At 40.8% G+C, this 13366-nt stretch overlaps 1 protein-coding gene across 1 annotated transcript in view; it reads left to right on the top strand.

Annotated features, from left to right (window-relative positions):
- kirrel1b (kirre like nephrin family adhesion molecule 1b) overlaps positions 1 to 13366 on the top strand; it is a 99165-nt gene that overhangs the window by 69432 nt on the left and 16367 nt on the right. Inside the window, 6 exon segments of the mRNA XM_030752390.1 lie at positions 4213 to 4363; positions 5427 to 5532; positions 6230 to 6378; positions 9236 to 9363; positions 9791 to 9917; positions 12083 to 12183. Coding sequence (XP_030608250.1) covers positions 4213 to 4363; positions 5427 to 5532; positions 6230 to 6378; positions 9236 to 9363; positions 9791 to 9917; positions 12083 to 12183 — 762 coding nt within the window.

Raw genomic sequence — 13366 nt, 5'->3', positions numbered from 1 at the left:
GCAGCGCCAGTCACAATACAAGGCAAAGCTATCCTCAGGGAGCTTACAGCGGAGAACGGGGATTGGGATGCTCCATTGCCTCAAGAGATGGAAGGAGTTTGGACATCATGGAGAGCCTCTTTGACAGAGCTATCTAAATTTTCAGTTCCGAGGCCCTACACCCCAACATCAACCTCCGGTGCTGTGAGAAGAGAGTTATGTGTGTTTTGTGATGCTTCAATTAAGGCCATCGCAGCAGTCGCGTACTTGAAGGTCACAGATTCAGCTGGGAACAACTTCGTGGGATTTGTAATGGGGAAAGCAAAACTAGCACCCCGACCAGAGCACACAATCCCTAGGTTAGAGCTGTGTGCAGCAGTACTTGCTGTGGAGCTAGTAGAACTCATCTCAACAGAACTGGACCTAAAGCTTGATGCAGTGACTTACTACTCAGACAGCAAGGTAGTCTTGGGATATATACATAACGAGACTAGACGTTTCTACGTCTACGTGAGCAACAGGGTACTTCGTATCCGGAGATCTTCCAGCCCAGACCAGTGGTGTTATGTGTCGACGGACAAAAACCCGGCAGACCATGCAACACGCTTTGTCCCAGCAAGCCGTTTGACGGACACAAACTGGTTAACCGGGCCACCATTCTTGACCTCAGGAAAAACAAACGAGTCTGGAAATGCTTTTGGTCTGGTTGATCCTACTTCAGACCCAGACATTCGACCTCTTGTGTCTACCCTGAGTACTGCAACTTCAGTCAACCAACTTGGGTCTCAAAGGTTTGCCAAGTTCTCCAGTTGGAAGGCAGTAACTCGAGCTATTACTCGTCTTGTACACATAGTCAGAGCCTTCAACACCGCAGGGAAGGCAAAGAGCTCTTGTAAGGGCTGGCATTACTGCAACTCAGAGTTTACAGCAGACGAGTCGGAACAAGCACTGACAATCATCATCCGAGCCACACAAGAGGAAGAGTATGAGCAAGAAATCAAATGCATCCAGAGGCAGGAGGAAATTAACAAAAGCAATCCTATTAGGAAACTGAGTCCTTATATCGACGACCATGGTCTTCTGAGAGTCGGAGGACGTCTCGACCATTCAAGCCTTGATCAAAATGAAAGGAATCCGTTGATCATACCTGGAAAACATCACGTTGCTACGCTGCTCATCAGACACTATCATAAACAGACTGAACACCAAGGGCGTTTGTTTACAGAAGGTGCTGTCCGCCAGCTGGCTATTGGATAGTTGGCGGGAGAAGGAAAGTGAGCAGCATCGTCTACTCTTGTGTCACCTGTAGACGACTAAGAGCTCCAACTTGCATTCAGAAAATGGCTAGTCTGCCATCAGATCGTCTTTCAACAGACCCACCTTTTACAAATGTAGGTTTGGATGTGTTTGGTCCATGGGTCGTTGCCTCGCGGCGTATTAGGGGAGGTCTCTCATGCAGCAAGCGATGGGCGGTGATCTTCACATGCATGAGTGTAAGGGCAGTTCACATAGAGGTCATCGAGACTCTGGACACCTCTAGTTTCATCAACGCCCTGAGACGCTTCCTCGCTGTGCGGGGACCTGTGAAACACATTCGGTCTGACCGCGGCACAAACTTCGTCCGTGCCTGTAAAGACTTGAAGATTCCTTCGAACATTGACGGGACGAAGGTGAAGACTTACCTGTCAAACCAAGGTTGTTCGTGGACCTTCAATCCACCACACGCATCCCATTTTGGTGGTACATGGGAAAGGATGATAGGTCTTGCTCGAAGGATTCTGGATTCCATGTTCTTTCAACTCAAAGACAAACTCACTCATGAAGTGTTGGTGACCTTCATGGCGGAGGTCACAGCTATTATAAATTCCAGACCTCTCATTCCTGTGGGAACAGATCCTGATGATCGGTTCATACTTACGCCAACTGCTCTTCTAACGCAGAAGGTTAGCGGTGTTCCAGTTCCTGCAGGGGAATTTGGAGAGTTGGACCTCTACAAACGTCAGTGGCGTCAAGTGCAACACTTGTCCAACACCTTTTGGGACAGGTGGCGGAAGCAGTTCCTACCAACTCTACAGCCTCGCAAGAAGTGGCATTCCACTCATCCGGATATCACACAAGGAAGTGTTGTTCTTCTCAAGAACGTGCAAGCACCGAGAAATGAGTGGCCCCTTGGACTGGTAACCAAGACTTTTCCGAGTAAGGACGGAAGAGTACGCCAGGTGGAAGTGAAAACCATGAAACCTGGTGGAAACGCGTTCTTTCTTAGACCTATTTCAGAGACAGTTCTTCTTTTTCCTCCTGATGTTTAGATGTTTGTATTAGTTAAGATGATAACTGTTTGGGTGACGTGTAACCACGTCAGGCGGGGAGTGTTCTGTTACACGATTAACGGAATACGTTAATGCATGATGTATTGAGTTCAGTTTTGTACTGTCGCTTTAAGAGAGCTACGGAGCTTCCGGTCATGTGACCTAACTCAGGAAGTGAGAGCATGGCTACGGAAGAAACATGGAGTTGTGATACCACATGTAAGAGTATCGCGTAACATCTGCCTTTCATCTTAGGCGTGGTGATTGCATCTTGGGTATGTACGCTTTACACTAAGACAACTTTATTTTGAGATGTGTATTTTTTGGAACGAGTGTGTATTTTGTTGACGGTAACGGGAAATCGGATCGGAACGGCTTAGCGCCGGAGCACATTGTTCAGTGTGTCAACAAGCTATGATAACTGTTTAAACTTGTTAGTTGATAAAGTTAACATATCTTCTAGACCGAAGAGGTTATAGATACAGTGATGTTAAGATATGCAGTTCATGTAATTGTGTATATTTCTGTTGTGCTTACGTACGTTAAGAGAAATTAGTATATAACTGATTTGTGTTTTCATGTGTTTTAGTTTCACACTTTTCTGAGTCTTCAATAAACCTGTGGACAAGCTGACAACGTCTTCAGAGTCTTGAAGTAGAAAAGAGTTTATCTGTCTGTCCAGAGATATATACAGCACATGTATTGAGGACAGAACAATGTCACTGACTCTATTTTTACATCTGTTTTAATACTGCAGTCGCTGCACTTAAGGAAGTTTGCATGGGCAGCCAATTAAAATTAGTGGTTAAGTAGATGTACTTGTGGTATTTCATAAATTTTGTATTAGAAAAAAAAAAAAAAATACCACTTGCACACCTACTCTACATGTGTGTTTAATTCCACTCCTACTTCAGCAGACTTTATATTGCTGGTGTCAACCATGCTTGCTACATGGAAGCAGAGCATACGCTTTCCAGGCATCCCTTGCGTTCCACGCTTTACTGTCATGACACAACTTGAAAGACACAAAGATCTAAGACATGTTTTATTAACCCGCTGCCAGAGTTGTTCTTATATACACACATATAGGCAGGAAATGTATTTGGTGACACCTTGCACAAAGTCACGGTGTTACATTTCTCATTTCTTCTATGTTCAGACCCCCCCGCGATCCTGTATATTCTCCTGTACGCGTGAAAGCAGGTCTGCAAAGCGCGCACACCCATAGACACTCGCTCGCATGTGCGCACTCATGCTTCGTATGCACAGATATGCAGCAGCAAACACTGACTCACGCACTCAAACACAGATGTTTTTACCTCTCATCACAGCCAGTTTTATGCCCCCCCACACATGCTTATGCATATTACATGCTGCTCTTATATTACCCTGTTACTGACCACGCATTTAAACTACACTGAAAGCTGTGCACAGTTTCTTGACAGATTTTGTGGCTGCATTTTGAAAAATGCCACCTCCTCATTCCAAGAAAGCTGGATTTTATGTTCACATTGGCCCCAAGAAGATTTATAGCTTCTCTTTTATGACTGCCACTAAGGACTGTTTTCATTATTGATTCATCTATCAATTCTTTTCTCCTATATCTTTCTTTTCCTTCTTAAATTCACATACTTTATGTATTTTTTTTTTATTTCTGTCCATGGATTGCTATTTATATTCAATCATTTCTTATACTCTTGGCTCTATTAGTAACATACCAGTGTCTCCCTCCATCCTCTACCTGTCTTTCTACATTTTTTCTCTCCTGATATTATTTCTCCTTTTTTTTGTCTTTCCTCTCATCTGTGCTTCTTTGCTTTGATCTTCCTCTGTGGGCTTTCTCTGTGGGCTCTCCTCCCTAAATCCTTCCTTTCCCGTGCTCTCCCCTGCTAATGCTTGTCTTGTCTTTTTCTTTGTCAAACAGGAAGTGCTGCCAGACAGGAAAAGGGTTACAACCAGGAGCTACCTGCCCATCACACCAGTCGACACTGACAGCGGCAGCAATTTCACCTGTGTGGCCAGCAATCCGGCCGTACCGATGGGCAAACGGACCACTCTAACCCTTAATGTCCACCGTATGTTACTCTTCCTGTCTGTAAGATTCTAAACACAAATAGAGCTCTGGTGACTGAAGACAAGCATATTTTATGTAGACATGCTGCAAAGAGTTTAATTAGCTACCGAAACACTCACCAAAATAACATATATGGAAGTAGACTTTCTCCTTAAAACACATAGATTATATAAGTACTTCTTAATCTTTGAATTCAGGTGTTTTCAGTTCCATATCCACAGGTGTACAAAACCCAAGCACCTAGCCACGCAGTCTACGTTTACAAACATTCATGAATTCATGAAATTTCTTCCCTCCTGGTTGTTCCACAATCAGCTGTAAGAGGTGTTATTGCAAAGTGGAAATACTTGGAAACTACAGCAAATCAGCCCCAAAGCTCTGCTGACTCAATAACTGCAGAGATCCAAACCTCCTCTGGAGTTAACATCAGCACAAAAAGCAGGTCGCCGGGAGCTTCGTAGCGTGGGTTTCCATGGCTGAGCAGTTCCAGTAGGTGTAATAAGTAGGTGATCCAGTACTTTTGTTGATATAGCGTATGAGTCAAACTCACAGACTGCATATTAAAGACAGCTGCACCACCGACGCAAAGTCCATTTTTTTAAGCCTCGACTTGAGCATTTTCTCCATCGGCATCTTAAAAGTCTCAAGCATAGGGCAGATCTGACTGTGATACAGGGTGACACTGCATGCTCACTGGGTAGCTGCTAAGCGAGGCCTAAGTCATACCGTGCTTTTATCGTTCTTCTGGACACCAATGGAGAATGTAATTTATAAACTTAGCACTGTTTTATATTTGCTAAGGACTGAAACTTTCAACTGAGAACAAAAAACTCATCAGAAAGTGTTTATTGAGGTCTCCGATGAAGGGAACCCGCAGGTTTCTTTACAACCAGAGTCGTCCCCTGCTGGATGTTCGAAAGAATGCAGGTTTAAGGCACTTCTGCTTTGGCATTAAGTTTCAGACTTAAAGGCTACATGCATCTTTTATAAATGCGGTTCATGTTCACACTGTTGTTCAGGTAACCTTTACAACACATACTGAATACCTGTCTTTCCCTGTGTAGACCCTCCCACCGTGACCTTGTCCATCGAGCCTCGCTCTGTCCTCGAAGGGGAGAGGGTTACCTTTACATGCCAGGCGACTGCCAACCCTCCTATCATGGCCTACAGGTCTGGATGTTTTTGTTAAAGATGTGTTTATGGGTTTATGTGCACTTCAGGCTATGAGAAGCTTTTTGATGCTTGTCCTGCAGTGCAACATTAGGAGCCACAAGAATGTTTAAAGCCAATACATTTTCTTTCATCTGTTTGAATCTGCTCGTACCCACTCTGCTGTTGCTCCTGAATAATAATTTCTGCTCAGAGAACAGACCTGATAGAAGCACTGAACATTTGTACAGCTAAACGCTGACTTTTATCTAAAGCGACAGCAATGAAACACTGAAATTGCAAAATGCTGGAGTTTAACACAATGGTTGTAATTTGAGGTTTGAGACTCCACCAGAGGGTCGCTGTGTGGGAACACTGCCAGGCACTCAGGCACTAGGCCTACTGAGTGAACATTAAATGTCATCTAATGGAAGATGTGGAATATGGTTATTTGATTTTGAGTCAGATATCTGGCAAGATACAGAAATGAACAGAAATTTCTTGCAATCATACCCTCAGGTTTTCATATTAAAGCACTGTAAATGTTAGCTTAATTGATAATTTAAAAAGAATCATGTCTTATGGTGGAAATCTAACATTTGGATAACCACACAAAAAAACCCATTTTGCTTTTGAAATATCCTGCTGGGAGGTCTACGTGACAGTGATTTACAATGCTTAGGAACATGTTTAACTGTGCTGTGTGTCTCGCTGTCAGGTGGGCTAAAGGTGGTGTGCTGCTGGAGGGAGCCAGAGAAAGCGTGTTTGTCACAACAGCAGATCACTCCTTCTTCACCGAGCCCGTGTCCTGTCAGGTGTTCAACGCCGTGGGAAGCACTAACGTCAGCATCCTTGTGGACGTGCACTGTGAGTAGAGAGCAAACACTCCTGAGCTGAGTGGGATTCTGAGGATATGAATGTGCTTTGTGCTCTCTGTTTGTCTAAAGAAAAATGCTGCATTTATACCGGTACTACACACCATTCATGTATTGCATAGAGTAAATTCATAACAGACTACAATAGTTATGCAACATGCATGTTGCGTGTTCTCTCAGTTTAGTTCGGTTCAACTGTGTTATGTCAAAAGCCTACAAATTTTAACAAGACACATAAATGCATTAAGTAAATAAATGTGAAAGATGACACATTATGTCCTTCACAGTAAAGGATGCACAGTACCAGTCAAAAGTTTGGACACACCTTCTCATTCAATGTCTTTATTTTTTAATTTTTTTCTGTATTGTAAGTTAATACTGAAGTCATCCAGACTGTGAAGGAACACATGAGGAATCGTGTAGTAAACTTAAAAGTTTTAAACAAACCAAAATATGTGTTAGATTCTTCACGGTAGGCACCTTTTTGCTTTGATTACAGCTTTGCACACTCTTGGCATTCTCTCTGTCAGCTTGGGGTCATTGTGTTTGGGGTCACTGTTCTGTTCAAAAACAAATGATGGTCCCACTAAGCGCTAATCAGATGGATGGCATGTCACTGTATAATACTGTGGAAGCCATGCTGGTTAAGTGAGCCTTGGATTTTGAATAAAACAGTGTCATCAGCAAAGCACCCCCACATCATCACACTTCCTCCTCCATACTTGACGGTGGGACCTACACATGTAGGAACCAGCTGCTCAACTTTTCTGCATCTTACAAAGACATGATGGTGTTTGGAACCAAAAAATCTCAAATTTGGACTCATCAGACCAAAGGACACTTTGGACTCTGTGAAGCATTTAGGTGGGCTCTTATCTGGGGTGTTGTTAACTTGCGGTTTCTGAGGCTGGTAACTGATGAACCGATCCTCTGCAGCAGAGGTAACTTTAGGTCTTCCTTTCCTGGAGCGGTCCTGATGAGAGCCAGTTTCATCATACCGTTTGATGGTCTTTGCAACTGCACTTCAGGATACTTTCAAAGTCCTAGAAATTTTTTGGATTGACTGACCTTCATTTCTTAAAGCAATGATGGACTGTTGTTTTTCTTTACTTAGTTGAGTAGTTCTTGCCATAATATGGATTAAAACATTATTCAAATGAGGCAATTCACTGTGTACCAACTCTACCTCTTCAAAACACAACTGACAGTTTCAAGGACAGTAAGAGGGCAAGAATTTCAATAAATTAACACAGCTGTTAACTGAAAGCCCTTCCAGGTGATTACCACACAAGGCTGACCGAGAAAATGCCAACATGTGCAAACGGTCGTCTAAGCAAGAGGCTTTGAAGAATCTAAAATATAAAACATATTCTGGTTTAACACTTTTTTGTTTACTAAATAATTCCATATGTATTAATCTACAATGCAGACAATTTTTAAACAATGAAAAATCACTGAATTAGAAGGTGTGTCCAAACTTTTGACTGGTACTGTATTATTAATACAATGAAAAGGGAGAAAGGAGAAAGAGAAAAATGCTGCATATATATATATATATATATTCTTCTGCTAGTTAAATAAACAGTTTTCCTTACAGAAAATGAATAAATTCTGCTTTAATAAAACATAATTTCCACTTTCCAGACAGTTCAATTAGTATCAATAGTTTTTAAACAAAAAGTGAAAATGGGTTCGTGGCAGGGTTGTGTGATAGTTAGCACTGTCACTTTGTAGCAAGAAGGTCTTGGGTTTGGATCCAGCCTGGGGCCTTTATCTGTGGGGTATGCATGTTCTCCCCGTGCCTACGTGGGTTCTCTCTGGGTACTCCAGCTTCCTCCCACAGTCCAAAAGTATGCATGGAGTTTAGTTATGTGTTTATTCTAAATTGGCCACATGTGTGAATGTGAGTGTGACAGTGTTGGCCCTGGGATAGGCTCCCTCCCCCCCCAAAAAACCCTTAAAAAGATAAGCAGAAGAAAATGGATGGATGGAAATGAAAATCAAAGTACTTTAAAAGAAAATATGATATTGAGAATAATGAACAACAAAAACTAGAGAATGCTGTTAAAGAATAAAAATATGCAGTATGGAATAGAACTGAAAAAATCATGAATAAAAGTCGCACAATAAAATGTAACCTGTGCAATAACATAATTAAAATTCTGAAATATAAAAAATATAGAATATAAAAAAAATATTTGAACAATTTCAAGACAGTAAGAGTGAATACTACTACTACTACTACAGTATTACACAACTACTACTGCCTCTACAACAACAACTACTAGTACTACTACTACTAATAATAATAATAATAGGCTCCTTCTACCCTCCCTGGAAGGCTGTGGCTGTTTGTTGTTTTGCTTTGAGGAACAGATGAAAGAGAAAAACTGGAGACTCTGCGGGGCATTCCCAGCTCATAAAACAATAGCATTTTTAGAAGGAGTCTGATGCAAGGCCTTGTAGACCTTATAGAGTAAAAAGAGAATTTTAAAATTAAAAATTTAAGACTATCAAAGCAGTGTAAATACTTTAAAACAGGCTTTAAAACATCCTTGTGGTCTTAGTCAGAACTCCTGCAGCAGATTTAGAACTGATTTACTGTATTCTTTGGTAGGCCAGAGAGGGGAGCGTGTTACAGTAGTTCAATTCAATTCAATTCAATTTTATTTATATAGTGCCAAATCACAACAAACAGTCACCTCAAGACGCTTTATATTGTAAGGTAAAGACGCTACAATTCCTGTTAGTTATAAAATTGTGCATCAATCTCTGTGCGTTGCTCAGGTGATGATCAAAAAATCTGTGCTTTAACATACATGTGATAAGTTTTTGTTACTTTTTTTCAGTTGGCCCAATACTGGTAGTGGAGCCCCGGCCGGTTACAGTGGACGTGGACTCAGACGTCACTCTGAACTGCAAGTGGTCTGGAAACCCTCCTCTCACCCTCACCTGGACTAAAAAGGGTTCCAGCATGGTAAAGGGAAACAGTTACCTTTGAATTTCAATGCAAAAATCACATGTACAGGATTAAAATGCTTATTTCTGTCAGATTTTACAGAATTATATAAAACATAAAGTGAGAGCAGCTTATATGGTGGTAATCCCATCTCTCTAATATATAACCAGACCTATATTAAGGACCTAGACTGTTTGCTCAGTTGTAAAGCCATCTTCGTATGTTAAATTTTTAATTCAAAGCTAACAAGTTAAAAAAAGGCTTGAGGGAAAAAAAAAAAAAACTAATGGTGCCCTCTGAGTAAATCAACATGGTATATGAATTAAAAATAGATCATCTTCCCTCCACCCCCTTTTTTTTAAACATCTCTCCCATCTGCTTATCTCTGTTCTTTGCCTCTTCATCAGCCTATTTTTTTTTTCCACCTGTGTATGTGTGTGTCTAGGTGCTGAGCAACAACAACCAACTGCATCTGAAGTCAGTGAGCCAGGCTGATGCAGGCCAGTATGTCTGCAAGGCCATCGTTCCCCGGATTGGAGTGGGAGAGACCGAGGTTACGCTCACTGTCAATGGTCTGTTAATATTCACTCACGCTGCTTTATCAAAAAAAAAAAAATGTTGATAGCAACAATCATAACACATGTAAACAGCTCTTCCTACACAGAGCAAAGCCCCAATTCTGTGTCAAACAACAAGGAATAATGAAACCACATGGACCTCCACAATGTGTTTATTTGATCTAGTATTACATGTAAGCATGCATCTGAATCTCTCTGACAGCTGAAGGCACTGAGTGAACCGAGTACTGTGCAGCATGGGCCTACAATTCCTGTCAACCTGACCTGATTTATTCTAGCTTGACCCAAACTAACTAATCAGCATTTTTTTTTTCAGTCATGAACAGTCCAAAAGCCAGTATTTCAAAATCTCAGAGAGCAGCCAGCAGGTACTTAATAAATCAAAACTGATTCACATAGAACGCAATGATAAAAAGGGAGTTCACAAATGGCCCTTAAATCTTCACTAAATGACCAAATTCCTGGTCAAACAAGAAAAGGGGAGAGAAAATTCATTGGCATGTCCTTGCAAATTAAAAGCTAAAAGCTTTTCATTTCAATAATGACTTAGTGATTATTCTGGCACTCATTCACTAATCAGACACTTAATGTGACCACAGCAAAAGTATTTGTATCGTCCACCTCGCTCTCGTGACTCACCGCAAAGCATGATGCATTGTTTTAATGGAGCTATTTATACTTCAGCAGTGCATGGTTACTGTATGAAATACCAGCTTTAGTTTTATAGTTCAGCGTTCAACTTCATCTGCTGATTCCATGTATCATACAGCGTAAATTTACTTTATAATAAAAAATATGATAATAAATATAATAAAATTTCCACTTCAAAATGAAATAAATTGCAAAAAAATAAAAAATATTCAAGTACAGTGAGTCCAGAATACGAACAAACTGGCAGAAAGAAGAAATAACACGAGGAATGTTACAGGAATTAAAAATGACCTCATATTAAACACTCATAAATGCCTGTTTAAAGAGAAAGTTGTATTAATCTCAGTGGGCAGCTCTCAGTGCCTCTTTTGCTAACGAGCAGAGCGCCTCTGTCCAAACTACAGACATACAGTAGCATATAAGGTGTTAATAGGTCCTTGATGTACTTCAGAGCAAGGCTATTTAATTCTCTAAAGAAATGAATAAAAATTTTAAATCAATATAGAATTTAACAGGCAGTCAGTGGGAATGTGCCAGCACTGGAGTAACGTGTTCATATTTCTTAGAACCAGTTCAAAACCTGGGCAGCAGAGTTTTGAATCAGTTATGAGAGCTCAGACTGATGATGCTGATAAAAACTATAAAACATTAAATGCGTGCATGACAGTTGAAAAGGAGATGGCTGGATGACATTTTCAACTTGTGCACCAATACAGAGGTTAGTGCCAGAAACAACTTTAAATACATCCCCTCACAGTTACTGTGTTTTCCTCTTTAATATATTTTCTCATGCAGTGTGATTGCAGGCTGTGCGAGTGTCATTACATGCATGTTACTTTTATAAGCCTTGTTTCATTACTGAAAAGTACTGCAGTGCGGCTGTGCTGTGTTAACAGTCTTTCATTCACTGTGATAGAGAGTGACAGTATTGCAGTGAGCAGATTTTCAGTGACTTTGCTCCGAGTGTGTTAGTGAAAAGCAGTAGATAACAGCAAAATCTTTCTGCAACTTGCTGAAAGTTGCCATCAAAATGATCCACCTGCAACAGACATTTTGCGAATTTCGTGCGTGACCAGGGCTCCAAATACACCCCAAAAAAAGAACCCCAAAATGCATCTTTCAGCTTTTTCTTGACAATTTTAAAGCTATGCATGAATGTAAGCGTAGTGTTACGCTTAGGTGATCAGCAAATTGGGTGCCAACCCTGTTGCCTATTATCAATACAGTATAGAGGTAGAAAAATTGTCTGTGGGACATTTATGTTCAGTGGCAATAATATTAGGAAATATAACTGTCCTTTCTGTGATAATGTAGTCATTTGTGCCAAAGAATACACTATGTATATGAACAAAGATATATTTTCCCATCTTCTTTTCTCTTAATTCTACAAATGAATATGTTAATGATTTGTTCCTCCCAATCTTTTTTGAATGAAACATTTTGTTTTGTCGTAGTAATCCTCTCCGTGCATGTATCTCTCTCTGCCTTGCGCTGTCTCACCCTTTCAGGCCCCCCTATCATCTCCAGTGATCCAGTTCAGTATGCCGTCAGAGGGGAGAGAGGAGAGATCAAGTGTTACATCGCCAGCACCCCCCCACCTGATAAGATTGTAAGTCCATCTTTGGAAGTTGTAATCTGCTGCAGGGGTGCTTGACCTTTTTCAGATTGCATCTGCCTCAGACGGAATCGCGATCGCGATGCCTTGTCCACCCCGAAAACAAAATGATTTTTACTTTCTCTCCCTTCAGCCTGTGTCACTGGCTGAAAGACCGACACAAGCGACCGTTCTCCAATGAGTGCGCGAGAACAATCTGTTCCCCCTCTATGTGGAAGGTGTGACTCATCAAAAACAGCTGCTATAGTGTTTGGCTGAAAAGAAAGAGGACACACACGCACACACAAAACATGCACATGATCCAGTGAGATATCGGCGTGCAGCAGATAAGGTTCGGCTTCGATTATCACCGCACGGTGAACACTTTAAATCTTTTTATTAAAGAGTAAAAGTAATCAAATAGTTGAAACCCCCAGATCCCTTTAATGCCCAAAATTTTATCATCTGATCCAGCTAAACTTTTTCACACAGCCAAATGTGTTTGCTATTTTTCCTACATATCAATGTACAACAGACAGGTATTAAATTGACTGTCAACTTCACACCATCACAAAATAGCTCCCATATATTTTCCTATTATTGACAAAGCTTTTCCTACAAGCCTTTAAATGTCACTGCTCAGGTTTTGTAGGACACTCAAATTACCCCTATTTCACCAATGAAGTGCACTGGTCCTGGTCAGTCAGTGGATCTACATATATGCAGTTTGGTCACAACTTTTAGCACATCTTTAGCTGTTACAAATAACTGAGACTGATGGGATCCAATGCAGTTATCCATTTTGTATTTAATGACACTGAAGACTCAAACACGTGGAAAAATTAATATTATAATAGAAAATAAACCAATAAAAGTTAAAGTTTCTTTAAATGAATCATCTCCTTCGACTCCTCCACTATCTCTCAGGGATGCAGTGATGCGCGTACCTCTATCTGGGAATCGATTGTAAACATGACACGTTTCACAGTGATGGAATAAATCACATTACAAAGATTTATTTGACTACCTTTACTTACACCTGGATCACTCAGAGTATTGCTTGTAATTACGGAAAATTAATTAACTAGTAAATAACTCGTAATTAATAAAAAAAAAAAAAGCAGAAGTAGGGCTAAGGAATTTTTTTTGGTGGGGGAGGGGGATAGTGGTTATCCAGTTCAAGACTCCCTATACTGTG

Source organism: Archocentrus centrarchus, chromosome 17, assembly GCF_007364275.1.
Source record: "Archocentrus centrarchus isolate MPI-CPG fArcCen1 chromosome 17, fArcCen1, whole genome shotgun sequence".
Lineage (NCBI taxonomy): Eukaryota > Metazoa > Chordata > Actinopteri > Cichliformes > Cichlidae > Archocentrus > Archocentrus centrarchus.
Note: the sequence above shows the minus strand (reverse complement) of the source record. Positions and strands in the feature narration are given on the sequence as shown.